The sequence below is a fragment of the Sorex fumeus genome, unplaced genomic scaffold (genome assembly GCF_029834395.1).
Source record: "Sorex fumeus unplaced genomic scaffold, SorFum_2.1 ptg000007l, whole genome shotgun sequence".
Taxonomy (NCBI): Eukaryota; Metazoa; Chordata; class Mammalia; order Eulipotyphla; family Soricidae; genus Sorex; species Sorex fumeus.
The window spans coordinates 2,789,025-2,808,508 of NW_026606064.1; the positions used below are offsets into that span (position 1 = coordinate 2,789,025).

General features: G+C 44.1%; 1 protein-coding gene across 1 annotated transcript; it reads left to right on the plus strand.

Moving 5' to 3' along the window:
* The first annotated feature begins 2,773 nt into the window (after positions 1 to 2,773).
* LOC130041847 (olfactory receptor 476-like) lies at positions 2,774 to 3,736 on the plus strand. Its single transcript, XM_056134121.1, has one exon. The coding sequence runs from the start codon at positions 2,774 to 2,776 to the stop codon at positions 3,734 to 3,736; it is 963 nt and encodes a 320-aa protein (XP_055990096.1).
* Positions 3,737 to 19,484: the final 15,748 nt, after the last annotated feature.

Genomic DNA, 19,484 nt, shown 5'->3' on the forward strand with positions numbered 1-19,484 from the left:
GGGGAGAAGGAATCATGCTGCTGTCTGGAGCAAGAGAGTTCCCTGGAGAGGGGTCAGTTCATGCAGAGGCCCTGAATCATGCCTGGCCTGTGCTAAGGGGACTCAGTAGGAATGTGCAGCAAAAACAAAGGAAAGATCAGGAAGAGGGCAGAGCAGTAAAAGAGAGTTACAAAGCAGAGACCAATGTGAGAATTCCTTGTTCGGGGTGCTAACAAGAATCACCCCTGCTGTTCGTCATAATAAGGAAGCAGGACATGCCAGCTAAGAGCAATTTCAATAATAAGATATGATGGTGTCTTGCAAAGAAAGGGCAAGAAGTAGTACATGTAATGAAGGTAGATCCAATAATTTGCTGAAGAGTTTTAAATGAGAGCCAAGAGACAAACAGAGCAAACATGGTTTGGCCTGAACAACAGTATATTGATAGAGAAAGACTTTTCTCTTTAATCTAATAAATCATTACTTTGCTATCATATTTTGACAGCAACACTGTGATAGATACCAGGATACAAAATATTGAGATATTCAGTAACTCTCCTCCAACCAGGAGTAAGAAAATCCATAAGGGTAGAAAGGGTTTTTTTTCTTCTTATATTTATATAATATTTATATAATATTTATATATTGAATTATTGTGGGAAAAGTTACAAAACTTTCAGGGTTAAGTCTCGGTCATAGGTAAGGTAAAGGTAAAGGCCCTCCCGTTGTTCGTCGATTTGCTCAAGCAGGCCCAGTAACATCTCCATTGGAGATTTTGTTGTTACTGTGTTTGGCATATCGAATACGTCACGGGGAGCCCGCAGGCTCTGCCATGCGGGCGAGATACTCTCGGTAGCTTGCCGGGCTCTCCGTGCAAGGCAAACGCCCTACCACTGTGCTATCACTCCAGCCCGCTGCAGCGGTAGGGCGTTTGCCTTGCAGCAGCCAACATGGCCGACCCGAGTTCGATTCCTCCGCCCCTCTCGGAGGGCCCGGCAAGCTACCGAGAGTATCTCGCCCGCCCGGCAGAGCCTGGCAAGCTCCCCGTGACGTATTCGATATGCCAAACACAGTAACAACAAAGTCTCCAATGGAGACGTTACTGGGCCCGCTCGAGCAAAGTCTCGGTCATACAATGATCAAACACCTCTCCCCTCACCAGTACTCATTTTTCACCACCAAGAACCTCAATATACCCCCCTCTCACCCCTCCCAATGCCTATGAGGCAGATGATTTCTACTTAACTCTTCTCTACATTGATTACATCCATTATTTCAACAAAAGATGCACCATTATTGTTTAGAATCCCCCCCCCCCACTCCAACAATCAGAATTGCTGAAAAGTCATCGTGAAATACTTTTGTTTTCTATAGCTGGTTATGAGAACCATATAATGTGGATTTTGGAATTCTGCAAAGAGCCAGATAATTACGAGATCGGTTTCTGTGCATCTGGTGTTATGGCTATGCTAGAGCCACTCATGGGAGGCAACTCGTGACCTCAGTAGGGCGTGAAGGACCAGCCGGTACTGTCCCCCTTCCCATGAGACTGGAGTTGCCCATCACTGCCGGTTCATACCTGGCTTTCCTATAAGCTCTGAGGTGGCAGCCACCTTACTGCTGGGAGTGGGGGGGAGGGGGAGGGTAAAGCAGAAGGGAGCAACACCCTTTCCCTCCCGGAGAGGCATGGTGCCATAGTTTAAAGCATGGTCCATTCACTTTTCTGCTGCAAGCTGCCGGGCTCTGGATTAAGTCCTTTTGCTTCTGGAGCCATGGCTGTGCCATAGATAGGTATTTTTACTGCTAAAATATAGAGCCATTAATAACTACCCTGAAGATAGTAGAAAGGGTGAACATATTAAGGTAGGTTTGGGGACAACCAAATAACTTTTCAAAACAGTATAGTATATAAAAAGACATAGATAGACATTTGGCAAAACTATGGTGTGCTTATAAAAGCCAATTGTTCATAATTGCTAGAGGATATATTGAAAATCGGGTAGAAAAAATAGCAGAGGGGCCAGAGAGATAGTACAGCAGGTAGGGCATTTGCCTTGAACGCAGCCAAGCCTGGTTCGATTTCCAGCACCCTATGTGGTCCCTTGAGCCCACCTGGAGTGTTCACTAAGCTCAGAGCCAGGAGTAAGTCCTGACCAGTGCTGGGTGTGGCAAAAAAACAAAAGCAAAAGAACAGGCAACAGAGCCTGAGAACTGGTCTACAGAACACAGCTTATCAAGGGTGGGAGGTTGGGCAAGGGGAGTGGACACTGAGACAAGGTGGGAAAAAGTGGACACTCTAGTGGAGGGTGTGTTATTAACAGTATTTTAAACTGCAGTATTTCAATTTAAAAAAAAGAAAAAAGAAAAGGTAGAGTAGGCTAGAGTGATTGACAGCAGGCAGGGCATTTGCCTTGCACGTGGCCGAACCAGGTTCGATCCCCAACATCCCATATGGTCCCCTGAGCACCACCAGGATTAATTCCTGAGTGCAGAGCCAGGAGTAACCCCTGAGTACCAACAGGTGTGGTCCAAAAAGAAAATGAAAAAAAAAAAGGTTAAATAAAATTGTGTCACAGAGGACATAGGGCAAGCTGAAAAAAAATCAGATATTATTCTAAGGGATGCGGTGAAGTTTGGTGGAATTGATGCGGAATTTGGGGAGCAGTTGACCAATCCAAGATACCTGTGGCTTTTCATTTTGTGGAAGAATTTGAAGGTTATCTCTTAGATGAAATTGTTGACATTAATGTTTCTCCACCCCTGCTTCTGGTCCCGTGGAAAACACTCCAGAGGCATGGCATTGGCACAGAACCAAACCACAGTAACAAGATTCATCCTCTTGGGCCTCACAGATAAGGACGACCAAAAACAGCTGCTCTTTGTCATCTTCCTGCTGATCTACTCTGTGACGCTAGTGGGCAACCTGGGCATGATCGACCTGATCCGCACCAGCTCTGCCCTCCACACCCCCATGTACTTCCTCCTAAGCGTGCTCTCCTTCCTGGACATCTGCAACTCCTCCATTTTCACGCCCAGGCTGCTGATCAGCTTCCTGACAACCGACCAATCCATCTCCTTTGCAGGTTGTGTGGTCCAGATGGCCCTCATGATCGCCCATGGCACCGGGGAATGTCTGCTCCTGTCCATCATGGCCTATGACCGATTTGTGGCCATCTGCCACCCTCTCCTGTACCACACCATCATGTCTAAGAGACTGTGTGTTCAGCTAGTGGTGGTCACTTATGCTGGAGGAGTGTTCATATCAGTTGTACAGACAGGGAATGTCTTCATCTTGCCCTATTGTGGCCCCAACATCATTGATCACTATTTCTGTGACATCCCCCCGGTGCTCCAATTGGCCTGTTCAGACACAACTGTGGCCAACATCATCTTGCTCTCCTTTTCAGCCTTAGTCACTGTTCCAACGATTTCAGTCATCTTGGTCTCTTATGGCTACATCCTGGTCACAATCTATAGGATGAGGTCACCGGAGGCCCAACGCAAGGCCTTCTCCACCTGTGCCTCCCATCTCACTGCTCTATGCCTCTTCTACGGAACTGTGTTTCTTGTCTACGTTCAGCCCAATCCCGAAAGTGCTTCAGCCTATAACAAGATCCTCTCTGTGTTCTACACCATCGTGATCCCTATGCTGAATCCCCTGGTCTATAGCATGAGGAATAAAGATGTGAAGACAGCTCTACAAGCAAGAGTTCTTAATCTAAGTAGAAAGGGAATTTGTTCCAAAGGTGCCTGGTAGCTCAGAGTATAAAAGAGAAGCCGAGAGAATCTAACTAGCACGGGAACCAGAAGTTGGCCACAAAAATCGTTTGTATAGGCTGTAACCCTTAAAAACATCACTTCTGGGTATTCCCAATGCTGCATCTAGCATGGCTGCCCCTGCGAATTCACCACAACTCAGTTGTTGGACAATGTCACTCACATTAACTACTGGCACCCTCTCTAGCATCCCACCACATATTAGCTTTGACAATTTCCAGGTCACTTGCTGAAATTCTAATAAACACCATTTACTAGCACAGATATTTCACAACTATTGCATCTATTGACATCCAGCAAAAAGATCACTGGTCCTTGACTCATTTATGGTTCAACTTAAGAATGTTTTGACTTTATAAGTAATACATGGGACTGGAGAGAGTACAGTGGGTAGGGCATTGGACATGGCTGACCTGGGCTCAATCCCCAGCATTCCATATGGTACCCCAAGTATTGTCAGAATTAAGCCTGAGCACAGAGTTAGGAGTAACCTCTGAGCATCGCCAGATATGGGCCAGAAACAAAACAGACAAACAAAGTAATACACATTCAATGAGGAACACTGTGTGTACATGGGGGCAGAGGTGGTGGGGGAAGCGGGATGCTAGGAATTCAATCACTTACATTCAAGGCATGCGCTTCACCACTGAATCACATTCCTGGCCCCATACTTCAATTTTTGATTTTTTTTTTTGTGTGATTCTGGCCAGAGGCGAAGAAGTACATCTCCTCTTTAGCCAAGTTATCATTAAAGCAGATAAAAATTTTGGTCTTCCCTTTCAATGTAGTGATCAGTAAGTTATAAGAGAAGTTCAACAGTGGTAAAATGGGCTTTATGTTAGATGATTCTTGCCCAACCCTAGGCCTAATATATGTACTCTAAGCACATTTAAGGTAGGTTAGGCTGAGTTGCGATGCTGATAAATTAGATAAAAGGAGCATTTTCAACTTGAAATATTTTCAAAATACGAGTTTACGGGATGGTAACCCTGTTGGAAGTCAAAGATCTGTAAATCCAATGACATCCTACATCTATGATGCCATCTTACAGTGCCCTGGGAAACAGGATTAGGATCTCCTCTCACTTCAGAAATAAGAATTTGATTTCATCTTTGTTTTAAACCTTGAGATTCCCCAAATAAATAAAGGAACATAAATAACAAATCTCTAAAAGGACATTTTAACTAAAACAATCTTCGTCACCAGATTTTAGAGAAAGAACTGTCCTACTGATTATATTGGAGCAATTAGAGCAATTATCTATGTGGTATTTTCACATAGGACGGAGTGAATACTCATTAGACATTGTGGGAAAGAATGGAGCCCCCAGTATGGAACTCTCCACTGAAAAGTGTCCAGGGAATATAATGTACCCTACAGAATTAGTGAGCTATCACTTCTAAATAAATGCTGATTTAAACAAAATTAAAGGCTTAAAGTCAATGTCACATGTTTCATCAAAACCACAAAGTCTTGGTCTTTAGATAAAACTTTTTTATCCTAATAAAAATCAGTCTTACTTAAGCAGGGAAAATGAGGTGAAATTGTTTGTAAAACAGCTGTCAACTGAAATTCTCTATCTTATTTGAGATTTAAATAAAATTGGCTCAATCCTTGTCTCGTGTGTGGTAGAATTCCTACATCCCTTGCCATTTGTCTAGGAAATTTGAGGTAGGTGGAGTTGGGATGTGGAAAACTCGTGTTGTACCTAGTTATCTATAGTTCCAAGTTCCACTGAATTCTGTCAGCTTATGTCATTTGAATTATGTCAGCTTACCCAAGAAACAGAAAAAGCACGACAGCAGGAATCTGATTGATACAAATTGGGAAGAGGGACAGTCAAAACCTGACCATCATAATCCTGGTGAGAGAGGTCAGAGAGACAGAGAGTCTATGCAGGTCAGAATGAATCAACCACAGTTGGGGCTGAGTCCCATGAAGAAGGTCAAGGAAGCATTTTCATCTCTAGTAAGATAAAACTGTGTGATCATCTGTAATTTCACCAGTCAAAGTGAAGACTTTTCTAAGAAAATTAAATGCCCCACAGGTGAATCTGCTGATCAATGTTTAATGATATTAGAATTATCTTCAGGCCTTATTCACAGGTGTGAGATAATTTTTAAATCACCATATAAAAGTTTTATAGAAAAACAGAACCACGATACAATTATAGACATATAGTAGATGGGAGCGATAGCACAGCGGGTAGGGCAAACACCTTGCATGCAGCTGACCTGGGTTCAATTCCTTTGTCCCTCTTGGAGAGCCTGGCAAGCTACCAAGAGTATTAGATAGATAGATAGATAGATAGATAGTTGATAATAGATGAGATAGGTAATAGATATGTTGATTGATGTTAGATTTTTGTAGCAACTGGCTCATGCAATTAGCCAGGCTCAGTCTCACACACAAAGACCTGAAAACCAGGAGCCAATGATATGTCATCCAAACAGAGCCCTGCTTCTCTCCTGCTCTCCCTCTCTCATCCTCTAAAACCATCTGGCACAGAATCTGATAGGAGTCATTGAAATGGTGGCTGGAAATTAAGTCACAATGTTTCCTCTCTCAATAATATTTGAACTAAACATTTGGATAAAATGTTCATGTACACTATTTCTTTTTTATTTTTCAAGCCACACCTGGCAGTCATCAGGGATTACTCCTGACTCTATGCTCAGGGATCACTCCTGGCAGTGTTTGGTGGGTCATATGCCATGCCAGCTGGCTACATGAAAGGCAAGTTTCCAGTGCTCCCTACTCATTTACACTATATATATGTATACACATATATACATATATAACATATCACTAATCTAGAAGGCACACCCAGTGGTGCTCAGGGCTTACTCATGGCTCTGCACTCAGGTAACTCCTGGTGGTCTTGGGAGACCATATGGGATACCAGGGATAAAACCCAGTTCAGTCATATTCAAGGTCTACTCACTGTACTATTGCTCCTGCCCTCATTTACACTATGTTTAATTTTATTGAAACACCGTGATTTACAAAGTTGTTCATGATTCATTTGTTACAGACATTCAATATTTCAACCCCAATCCCACCAACACTGTCACCTTTCCTCCACTATTGTCCCCATTTTCCCAATCACCCCCTGTCCCTTTAGCAGGCCCAAAATAATTTATTTTATACTGCTTGTTACCATTAAATGGTTAATTAGATTATCAAAAAATACTTTATTAAAAGAAAGTTTGCAAAAATTGTTACATTTCACCATTGTCTGGGGGGTTAGTAAGCTGCCGTTGCCTAGTTAAGCCTTCTATGTTAATGTTTTTGTTAGTTGAGGTAGTTGGCTTCTACATTACATTCCCACCCAACCTGATGTGTCCCTATGGTAGTATTATAGAGTTTAGAGATGTCACACAGCTGCAAATGTGGCCGCAGGCTCCAGAAAACCCAGAATATTTAACTGTGCAACGAGTATATAGAATGGCTCTTGTGGGATGTGTGTGTGGCTGCTAGGACTTGCAGAAGCACAAGGAGTGGGGCAGTGAGGGGAGTTTGCTACTATTCAGAGGTCAGGAGTTCTCAGTCAAAAAAATTAAAAAAGACACACACACACACACACACACACACACACACACACACAGATGCCTCCGGACTTTGCACTAGGCCGAGTTCACCAGGCTACTCCAGACAGGAGCAGGTGCTGTCCCTCCACCTGTCTCCTAGGAATCCCCATTTTTCCAGATCCTAATTATCTAAAATTTCAGAATTCCAGTAGCACATGGCTACTGTTGCAGCCATACAACATCTCATGCTATTCATAACAAGCAATACAAAATAAATTGTCTAGCACTGCCTTTTCAGCAGGTTTAAGTGGGGGCGGGAAAATTCCAAGTAATAATGGTGAGACTGGTATCAAAATATTGAATGCTATCAAAATGGAGAATATGGGGGAAATTATCTGCCACACAAGGGGAGGGTTGGGATGGGGGTGTACTGGGGACTTTGGTGGTGGAAAATGTGCACTGGTAGAGGGATGGGTGTTTGATCAATGTATGACTGAAACTCAAACATGAAAGCTTTGTAATTGAATGACTTTCTCACAGTAATTCAATTGAAAAAAAAAAGAAACAAAAACAACGTATCTGAAATTTTCAGCTATTTGGCATCTCTGCGGAGCTCAGTCATGAGACAGTGGAGTTGGCTACAGGCATGGCAGCAACTTTTGGGATATCAATATGGCTGCCAGGGCCTCAACCATTTACACTATTTTTAAGATCACCTGGTCCTCATGCAGTCTCTGAAGATCTGGAGCTTTTCATTGGGTGGAACGTCACTGAGAAATCACGCACCTCTAAATAGTTGTCTGGTAGAAAGAAGAAAACTCCCAGCCCCTGGCATGTCTTCTAGTAGATGTTCATTTGAAATCAGTTTCCCTAATTCCTCTAGAATTCTTTATTCTGGGAATTAAAGAGGCATTGAGTGCTGGCATCAATAATGTAGTAATGAAGAATAACACCTTCACTTTGCTCTTCTGTGGCCTGGCATCATTCATCACTATCTTTGGGATCCCTGTCACTTAGCCCAAGCTTCAGCTTGCTTGTGGCATCCCTTTGTTTTCTCTCTCTCATCCTCACCTCTTCCCAGGAGGCATCTCCTGATAGGCCTGAAGCGAAGCTCTCTGCCTCTCTGCCTTTCACCTTACCCTCATCTCTTTGGTGGCCTCATCTTGCTCATATATGTTCAGCCAATTCTCAGATCTTTGGCTCAACCTTGCAATCCTGGGACAGAACAAGTCGTGATATCAGAGAGCGAAGTAGTGACTCAACCTAGAATGAGGCCTGAGCCAAATACCCCCCCCAAAAAAAAGGATGATTTTTTTTCAGGACTGAACAGATAGTACAGGGGTAAGGGCATTTTCCTTCCACATGGCTGACCCTGATTTAATCACCAGCACCACATATGATCCCCATGTACAATGCCAGGAGTGATAACTGAGCCAGGAGTAAGCTCTGAGCACCAACAGGTGTGACCCCAAAACCAAATTAAGATTAAAAAGGGGAAAAAAAAGGATGTGGAAGAGGCTGAAGAGAGAGTACAATGGTAAGACACTTGCCTTGCATGTTGACACCCAGAACACCATAAGGTCCCCAAGCCCTGCCAGCAGTGATCCCTGAATGCAGAGCCAGGAGTAATCCTTGAGCAATGTTAGGTGTGGCTAAAATATATGAGATTTCAAAACACAGGTCATGATAAGAAAAAATATAGCTTTATGAGTGAAGTTGGAGTCAGACTTGAACTTACACCGGCCAGTGGTACTCTTGAAGCAAGACAAATACTGGATTCCTTGCCCTTGAAGTCACAGGGCTTCAGAAAATGACTCATGAGGAAATAGAGGACTATAAAGAAATGTTCCCAGTGTCCTATTGACTCCTGCTCTTGCACAGAAGTTGCTTTGCTCTAAAGTTAAGCTTCCTTCATAGGCCTTTTCTCTCCTGACTCACTCAGTGCCCACTGTTGGCCTCTCTCCATATCTCTGTTGTCCCAGACAAAAGATGTGGCCTCAATGCTAGGGAGATAGTCCAGGCATTATGGCACATGCCTTGAATGCATCCAACCCAGGTTCAATTCCCAATACCATGTGACCTTCCGAGCATTGCTGGGTATAGCTCTGGAGGTACACTCAACCCCAGTAGCCAAATATCATGAGTAACCCCCCAGATGGGGAGCATCACTTGGGTGGTTCCTCCACCAAAACAAACAAACAAAAAACAGTGGTCAATGATAGCACTTCTGAGAGAGCAGTGATATCAATTCTTTTCAAATACTTGTTTCCTCGCCATTCCCTGTTTTGTCCTGAGCTCTACACCACCAGGAACAACAATCAGACACAAGCATATGTAGTGAATGATTCCTACCAGGTTCCTACATTCCCACCATGCTGCTGATATTTTTCCTTGGGGTGCATTTCTCACCTTCCCAACTAAGACAGAATCCCAACTTCACCATTCATTTCATTCCCCTACCAACTTCAGTACAGGGTGTGATTCATGATCAGGAGTCCAGGCCTAATTATGTATGTGTAGCTCACCTCTTCGTCTTTGGATTTTAGGCTTTGGGGCAATATGATTAAAAGAATACTAGGACCAGAGAGACAGTACAGAGTTAAGGTGCTTGACCTTCACTCGACCCCCAGCACAGAGTTAGTAATAAGACCAGAGCACTACTAGATGTGGCCCATACCATCTCCTCCTCAAAAAAAGAATTTCAGTAGTTGTTCCCCTCTAAAGCTCAGATCTTTTATGAAAACACTACTAGCCCCGAATGAAGGCATTTTTTCCATGTGTGGTAATTAACACTGAGTATTTATTGAACATAACTTATGTGCCATGCCCTCTGGAATGCATGTTGCCCACACTATTTACTTAAGCCTCATAATAATTCTATGGGTAGGTTCTGCCTACGACACATAAGCATCTTATGAAGTTAACTTGCTAGGGTCACCACAATTCGTATTCGGCAGAGCCAGATCCAGTTGATTCCAAAGCACAGGAACTACTCCAGTGCCCCCAAACCCTACAGAAAAGTATGCAACAATTTTTCCTTTTTTCTGCTTCCAATATATGCAAAAAGCACCTCCCATATTTCCCAACAGAGCCTAGCATTTTGACTTGCACATGGCTGACCTGGGTTCGATTCCCAGCATCTCATTTGGTCCCCTGAGCACCACCAGGAGTAATTCCTGAGTGCAAAGCCGGGAGTAACCCCTATGCATTGCTGGGTGTGACCCAAAAAGAAAAAATAAAATAAAATAAAAAGAAATGGGTCAGAGGAAGAAGGGGGAATTAGGAAAAGAAGGAAAGAGGGGCTGGGGAGAGCTCTGGTAGAGCACCTGCCTTGCAAGTTCAAGTCTACATGTCTGATCCCTGTCACTGCCCCGTGTGCCAAGGGTGATGTCAGCAGCAGCACCTGGTGTTCACAAGACTAGAATCAAGTGTATAAGCACCACAACCCAATGTACTCAACCCCAGGTCATCAGAGCAACAGCAGAAGAAAAGTGAAGGGAGGGGGAAGGAGGAATGAATTGGAAATGAGAAGCTTCCTGGCCCCACAGCCTTGATGCCAGTCCTCTTACCATTAAAAAAAAAAAAAAAGCCCCAGTTCCTTAAACCATTACATACTCCTTTCTCCACCCCTTCCTGGGTTTCTTTTAGTGTTAACATGGAATTTTCTTTATGAGTCATAACAAATAATAAACCCACTTCTTCTAAGAAGACATGTCCAGGCTGGCTTCAAGACTGAACAAGCAGTGACTCATTGATTGAATGAAAAAATGCAGGGCTCAGAGAAATGAAGTTGCTTACCATGGCTCACTCCAGGATCTCTTCCCAAAATTAGCGAAGTAGCTAATGTCCCAAGATCTCAAGTTTTTCTAGTGCAAGAGTAATATTTCAAAATGATATCACTGGACCAGAGAGCTAGTACAGAGAGATTAAAGAACTTGCCTACATGCAACTGATCTTGGTTCTATCCCTGGTACCACATAGGATCCCCTGAGCATCACCAGGAATGATCCCTGAGCACAGAGCCAGGAATAAGTCTCGGGCACAACCAGATGGGTCACCATCACTACCCCAAAACAATAACAACAAAAAAGATGTAAACTGTGTAAAAAGATTCAGTTTGACTTTCCATGAAACATTAACTCTCTCAGCACTACCAATGACCATATGGATAATTAAAAAAAAAAAAAAAGAAAAGACAGATGAGGTAAACTCCACTAGAGACAATATTAACTCTGATTTTTTTCCCCAATTATCATCATTATCATCATTAGAGAGATAAAGGTGGCCAAAGAAGAAAGGAAAGTGCTTCCAAGTAAGCCTGGGTGAAGAACAGACTCCCAGGGCTGGTGGGAGGACAGTGATAAGGCCTATACATGGCCACTTCAGCTGACCCTAGTGTGATCTCTGGCACTGCATATGGTTCCTTGAGCACTACCCGGTATTACTCTTGAGAGCAGAACCAATAGCCCCTGAACACTGCTATGTATGATCCAACCCCTGTCCCTGCCTCCCCCACACCCCCTCCAAAAATAGCTCTCTAAGGAACACAAATGTAACTCAAGTGGTAGAGCACATGTCTTGCCTGTGTGAAGTACTGGGTTCAGTTGCCAGTACTGCAATTAAAAAAAAAAAAAACTAAGGCCAAAGACAGAGTACAGTGGAGAAGGCACTTGCCTTGCACAGTTCACCAGGTTTGATCTCCAGAACCCAACATGGTCTCCCGAGTCCCACCAGGAGTGATCTCTGGGCACCAGTTGTGGCCAAAAATAATAATAATAATAATAAAATCATAGTAATAGATTGTCAACCAAAAACTCCTTGAAACACTATCAAAAAATTTATTGCTCTACCAAAGAAGGAAAAAAACCATAAAAATTCAGTATCATCTCAAAAGGTTGAGACATGAGAAAACTTTATAAGATTTGGAGGTCTGGATTCAAATACTTTAGTTTGGTATTTCCAGGCAGGGAACAGATGAGGAATAGACGAAGTTTATGACATTATAGCTCAGGATTAGGAGTTACCAGAAGGGAAATAACTGAAATCAAATCCTGATAAGGAAACTATTGTTTGTTTAGGAAAAAACTGTTTGTTCAGGTGAGCAATTTATAGTCCGGATGAAAGATCTGTTTGCCCAGAGAAGCCAACTATTTCTTCAGATAAATTGACTTGCAGGAAATTCATAAAACAGTGCAAGTATGTATTGGTTTATATCACATCTTCCTAAGCCTGAGTTTCCTAGGACAATTTGTGGAGTTACATTGGCACAGGAAGTCTCAGTTCTTAGACCCAATAGCTAAATTATTAACTGTGAATATAAATGATCACCATTCTCAAGTCCTATTTGCTATTTTTAAAAACCATGAGGAGGCAGAGAGACAGTACAAGGAACAGATCACTTGCCTAACTTGGGTTAAATCCCCTGTATCCCATATGCCCCCACTCTCCAGCCTGCTAAGAATGGTCCCTGAGCACAGAGGCAGGAGTAAGCCCTGAGCACAGCAGGGTGTGGCAAAAAAATAAAATAAAACTAAAAATCATAAGAAGATGGGCTGGAGCGAGAGTACAGCTGGTCAGATCCATGCCTTGCAAAGGGCTGAGCTGGGCTCAAGTACCACATTTTGTCTCCCAAGCCCCATCAAGGAGTGATTCCCAAGCACAGAGCCAGGAGTAAAACCTGAGCCCCCTAAACGCCCCTGGTCTCCCCCACAAAAATAATGAGAAGACAGTCTGAGCCCATGGAAAGGAAAGTATATCTCAATTCCTCCCACCAAGACATTCCATTGGGCTACGGGTCTTCATCTCCACCCACGGAGTGGGTAAACAATTAACAAGGAAATCATTTCAAATGCTCAGGAGCTCATTGCCTTGTATGTGAGTCTCAGTGTGCCTTGGATGACAAGTACTTATCCAAGGCTCCAGGAGAACTGGAAATAACAGGACATTATTATGGTAATATAGACAGTTTTAAAAAAGAAAAATAAAGTATTGTATTCAGGTCTCCAGTCCCAAACTGGCTTTTGATCTAGAGAGATAGAGTGGGGGTAAAAACCTTGCTTTGCACGTGGCCAACTTTATTTTAATACCTAGCATAACATATGGTCCACCAGAAGTAATCTCTGAGCATTGCAGGGTGTGACCTACAAATGCCCACCAACCCCCCCAAAAAGAAAATTCTCAAATTTTAATGATTTTATTTTACTTTTGGGAGGGATGGGGGAGGAAGAGGTTTTTACCCTATCTGTGCCTCTTTGTCTTCTTCCAAACATTTTGAGCTGTTTGTTCCCCAAGAGTCCTTCCAATTAAAGCTTTCTGAGGTTCTCTGACTTGCCTCTACTCACGTATATCCATCCTTGATTAAAGAACATGCAGAGTCAGTAAGAGATATCCATTCAGTTGCTTATATAGCCTTTACAGAGGTCTTCCTGTTGAGACATTCTTCAAGAGCATATCATGGACCTACAGGACTAAGAATAGAATTTATCACAATGCCACACACAGTCAAGCACAAAGCTTGTCCTTCCTGTGTAGCACAGGTCTATAAGAATACAAAATCCACTTCCTGGAGGATCCTGCCAGCGGACAGAGCTAGTTTAAGAATATCAATACTGCACTTCTGAGTGATCTTTTCACAAAAGATTTTCTGGCTAGTGTATTTAAAGAGAGAAAGGGGAATTCCCCCAAATTACAGACGGTCTGTTGACTGCCCTGCTTGCTTACTCACCAGTGAACAACTTTGACAGAACTTGTATATCTCGAAGAATTTGGTCCAAGACTATCTTTCACTGCAAATACCATCTGTCAATCAGATTTTCTCAAAGAGGGTCACAGTGAATCTACCACTAACAACTAGAACTTCTTATATTTAAAAAAAAATGGGGTCAGAGCCATAGTACAGTGCATAGGGCATTTGCTTTGCATTGTGGATGATTCAGGTTCAATCCCCAGGACCCCAAACACCGCCAGGAGTAATTCCTGAGTGCAGAGCCAGAAGTAACCTCTGAGCATCTCCGGGTATGACCCCAAAAGAAAAAGAAAAAAAGCAAAAACAAAGAAATAATAAGGAACAAAGAAAAGCTCTCACTGAGAAACTCCACCCCAGCCATTGGGGAAAAGATTTCTAAAACACAGAACCCTACTCTGGAGAGCAGAACTGGGGCCATTACATAAAATACCAAGCTCCCCAATTCTGGTTTTTTGTTTGTTTTGTTTTTCTTTTGGGGGGCCACACCCAGCGATGTTGAAGGGTTACTCCTGGCTCTGCACTCAGGAATCACTCCTGGCAATGCTTAGGGATTCCAGGGATTGAACCCAGGTAAGCCACATGCAAATGCCCTACCCTCTATATTGTACTATCTCTGTGTTCCCTCACACTCAGCAGTGTTCAGGAGACCACATGTCATGTCAGGTATTGACATTATATGTGACTGACTGGAGGTTTGGGGTCAGCCACACCACACACAAGGCAAGCACTTTAGTACTACCTCTCCAACCCTACGTATTCATTCTCATTATAGCAGCTCCTCGGCAGGGGGATGCCAGGCAGCCGCCCTTCTGCTGTCTGTACCAGGATTCTTACTGCAAGGGTCATCTAAGGTAACATCTCACACACACACACACACACACACACACATACACACACACATATTCATTTCACAAAACTCGCTCATTAACTCAGTTTGTTGTAAGCCTATGAGCTCAGCTCATGGACTCATTAAAAAGACAAGCAAAGAAAGCTGCCCCTGACAGCTACCACCACCTAATTTTCCTGCTAAAGCAGAAAGGGTCAAGAGAATTGGCATCTCTTTTCCCATACAAATTCTGTTCTGGTATTTTGTTGTTGCTGTTTTTGTTGTTGTTTAGGGGTCACCCCTGGTGGTGCTTAGGGCTGACTCCTGGTTCTGAATTCAGGGATCATTCCTGACAGGCTCTGAGAACCAAATGGCGTGCCAGGGATCAAACCTGCAGTCAGCCACATGTAATGCAAGTGCCTTACCCTCTAGACTATCTCTTGTCCACAAATTCTGAATCGATCCAAAGAAAAGCAAGGCAGGGAGAAAGTGAAATTCCACCTGTGTCCCTGTTAAACGCCGGTCTTACAGAACATGATCGTTCCTTGTTGGTGAGTAGCCTACTTGAAATTGAGCCCCATGGCTGGAGTGGTAGTACAATGTATGAAGCACCTGCCTTGCATTCGGTCAACCCAGGTTCAATCCCTGGGTATCCCATATGGTTCACCCAAGCACTGCCAGGAGCAGTCCCTGAATATTGCCAGGTGTGTCCCCAAAACCAAAAAAGAAAAGTAAACTGAGCCCTATAATGCCAGGGTTAGGGTGGAAGGTACCAACCCAGCTATCACGACTGTCCCACTCCACCCCCACCCCCTGCTCCCTCAGATTTAGTATGACAGGAACCTCGCATTAAACCATCAGTCATTTTGAATGAGCATCATCATGAATGGTCCATGGGCCCTCTGAGTACCACTTGAGTAGCCCCCAAATAAATAAGTCTGAATCCCAGAGTTAGACTTAATGACCTCGTTTTAAAATCTAGAAGCACAGAAGCACAGAACAGGATCTGTGCTTCCAAGGCAGGAAATACTCCAAGCAGAATTCCACACGCCCAGGACCTTATTCCAAACTCATTCACCCCAATGGCACCCCTCCTCCAGAAGAGAAATGCCAGCGAGGGACGCCAGCGTCCACAATGGGCACCACCCATACCGGAAGGAAACACGGTAAGCAGAGCAGCAATGTCCCCAGGGTGCTCAGAGGAGATAACGGCACAAATTCTTGGCCTTTCAAAAGGCCGAGAGTGGTGGGGAGATGAGGGTTGACGCTACTGACTTTGAATAGTAGTTCCTTTTCCATTTCCAGCTCCTCGGCCACGCTCTAAAAGAGTCTGCGCCTTCCTCGTCCCTTTGTGCTCAGCTTCTCCCACATGCTGCCGAAACCCATCTATTTAAGGACTAATCAGAACCAGCCCTGGGTCCAGCAAGGTAGACGTCTGGCCAATCAGAGCAGACCTGGAAGACATTCAACAAGAGCTTCCTCTTACAATGCCTTCCTTAGCTGTTTGAAGAAAGCCTGGATGATGAGGACCCTGAAATTCTTGAGAGTAGAAGACCAACTTTCTACTGCCAAAAGATCGGATGCTTCTACAGGACGTGTATGGAGGCAGCCCTGTAACTCCTGAAGCCTGTGTTTTCCACTTAGAGGTCCCCCCTTCCGTCCTTCCTTAAAGATCTGTGTCCCAGACCAGGGAGGCAGCTCAAAGGACTGGAGTGTTTCCTTTGCATCCTGGAGGCCTGGAAGGAATATCACCACCCCCAGCAATGCTCAGTGAGAAGTTTCTGGGCTATAGGGTATACCTCAAAAAATAAAACAATGAACAGAATTTGGGGGCCCTAGAGATCCTACAATGAGTAGGGCATTTGTCTTGCACGGCCTACCTGATTTTGATGCCCGGCATCCCATATGGTCCCCCCAGCATCACCAGGTGTGACTCCTGAGTGCAGAGCCAGGAATAACCCCTGAGCATCGCTGGGTGTGGCAGAGAGAGAGAGACAGAGACAGAGAAAAGAGAGAGAGAGAGAGAGAGAGAGAGAGAGAGAGAGCAAGCAAGCAAGCAGGGAGGGAGAGAAGGAGGGAGGGAAAGAAAGAAAGAAAGAAAGAAAGAAAGAAAGAAAGAAAGGAAGGAAGGAAGGAAGGAAGGAAGGAAGGAAGGAAGGAAGGAAGGAAGGAAGGAAGAGAAAGAAAGAGAGAGAGAGAAAGAAAGAAAGAGAGAGGAAAGAAAGAAAGAAAGAGAGAGAGAGAGAAAGAAAGAAAGAAAGAAAGAAAGAAAGAAAGAAAGAAAGAAAGAAAGAAAGACCTGGTCTACTGCAATTTTTTTTTTGGTTTGTGGGGGAAGGAGTTGGGGCCATACTCAGGGATGCTCAAGGGTTATTCCTGGTTCTGCACTCAGAAATTACCTCCTAGTGCAGATTCTCGGGGGATTCCAAGGGGATGCCAAGTATCCAACCTGAGTCAATCACTTGCAAGACAAATGCCTATCCTGCTGTACAATGGCTCCAACCCCCTGCCTTTCTTTGTTTCCAGCTAAAAGACAGAAGACCTTGGTTCCTTGGTCATACTCTTGTTGAACTCCTATTTTCATATTTACCGCAAGTACTGAACAATAACAAAGACTTCATCCTCATATATTTCATTTTCTCTCCCTGCATTATCAGGGAGAGGGAAGGGAAATCCCAGGCTCCAGGCTGCTGCTGAAGGCCTCCAACAAAGCACTACAGAGCTGTGCCAGGAGCCTCGTCAGCACCGAGTACAAGGATCAAGTACAGAGTGCCACCGACACGCTGCCATCTACAGGGTAGATGACTCCCTCATTACTCAGGAAGTTACAAGTTCAACCACCAGTTGTTGGGTGCGAGAGATGGTTCAGCAGGCTGAGAATGTGCCGTGCAAGCTAGATTTTCGGGTTCAATTCCTGACACCTGTGATCTCCCAGCACTGCCAGGAGCAACCTCAAATAGGGAGGAGCCCCTGAGCACCTCCAGGTGTGCCCCCAAATGCAAAACAAATATACAAACAAGGGCAAAAATCAGAGTCCACGTGTTGGCGGGGCACGGCTCACTCTCGGCAGGGAAGTTTCTCGAAGTCCCAGGTGTTCCTTGGTCTTGGGGCCACAGAACTCCCACCGCCTTGCCTCCACAAAACCACCCCTCTTCTGTGTCTGCATCTTCAAAGATACTTTCCCCCCTGCATCTTCATTTTCTCCTCTAAGGACACTAAATCTTGTTGGATTGAGGGTCCAGCCTCACTGGTCTATGACCTCGCCCCACCTGATGACTAGGGCAAAGGCCTTATTTCCAAATTAGGTCACTTTCCTAGATCCAGGGGATTAGGATTTCAACATATCTTTGGGGGAGATTCAATTCAACCCACAAGACTGGAAGAAATGACTGCTCTACTGAGTCACCTTCCTGCCTGAAGACAGGGAGCCTCATAGCTTCATCTCTGGCCTTAGGAATGAGTCTTGGTGCTTCTGACCCCTAACATAGTCCCAAATGATCCTTTCATTGACTCCCTCTCATAGCTACAAAATAAGCATGATTATCAAAATAGACTAAGTGCCAGTCTCATTTTCCTTATGTACAAGCTCTCTTGCCTCTGACAAGTGGATAATGTCTCTAATATAAATGGGAATGGGATCAGAGAGATAGATCTAGGGCCCTTGTCTTGCATTCAGCCAACTCAAGTTCGATCTCCAGCATCTCATATGATCCTGGAACCCGCCAGGAGTGATTCCTGAGAGCAGAGCCAGGAGTGAGCCCTGAGCACTGATGGGTGTTACCCCAGAACATATACATGCATATTATGTATAATGTTATATATTATATGTATATATACATGCGTATATGATTAATCTTTAAATGAGAAAGCAAGTATGAGGTTTTAACGGCAGTTTAGGAAAGAATCGACACATCCCCTGGATCCAGTTCCATGCAGTGCCCTCTCTCCTAGCAGTGTTAAGTAGAAAAAGGACCAACATGATGGCCTCTCATTATCTGTATTGCAAATCATAATATCCATAAGTAGAGAGAGTAAGAAGGAAATTGTCTGCCATAGAGGCAGGGGGAGGAGTGAGACGGGTAGGGTAATACTGGGGACATTGGTGGTGGAAAATGTACACTGGTAGAGGGACCATTGTATGACTGAAACTCAAACATAAAAGTTTTGTAACTGTAAAAATTGGGCTACACTAGCACGTGACAGGGACAAATGGAGACGTTACTGGCGCCTGCTCGAGCAAATCAACGATTAACGGGAAGTCAAGTGTGATCAAGTGAACTGTAAAAATTAAAAATTTTTTAAACCAATCAATAAAAAGGTTTCAGACACTACCCCCAGGTCTGCCTCTGGTACATGTCTGTCTTACTTGGTCTCTCTGCAGTGACATGTACACCATGACCAAGAGTCATACCCAAATCACCTGGTTTGTTCTGCGGGGATTCTCAGAGCAGAAAGCACTTAAGGACCTTCTCAACTTTACCTTCTGTACTCTCTCTCCAGCCCCTAGACATTAATGATTTGGGGATTTGTTTTCATTTGTTCATTTTTGAGAGTTGAGTCACACCCAGCAGTACACAAGAGCTACTCCTGGCTCTGTGCTCAGAAGTGACCTGTGGCAGTATTCAGA

What these genes read in the sequence shown, in the direction of transcription:
- LOC130041847 (XM_056134121.1), top strand. Translation starts at nt 2,774, where the DNA reads ATGGCATTGGCACAGAACCAAACCACAGTAACAAGATTCATCCTCTTG.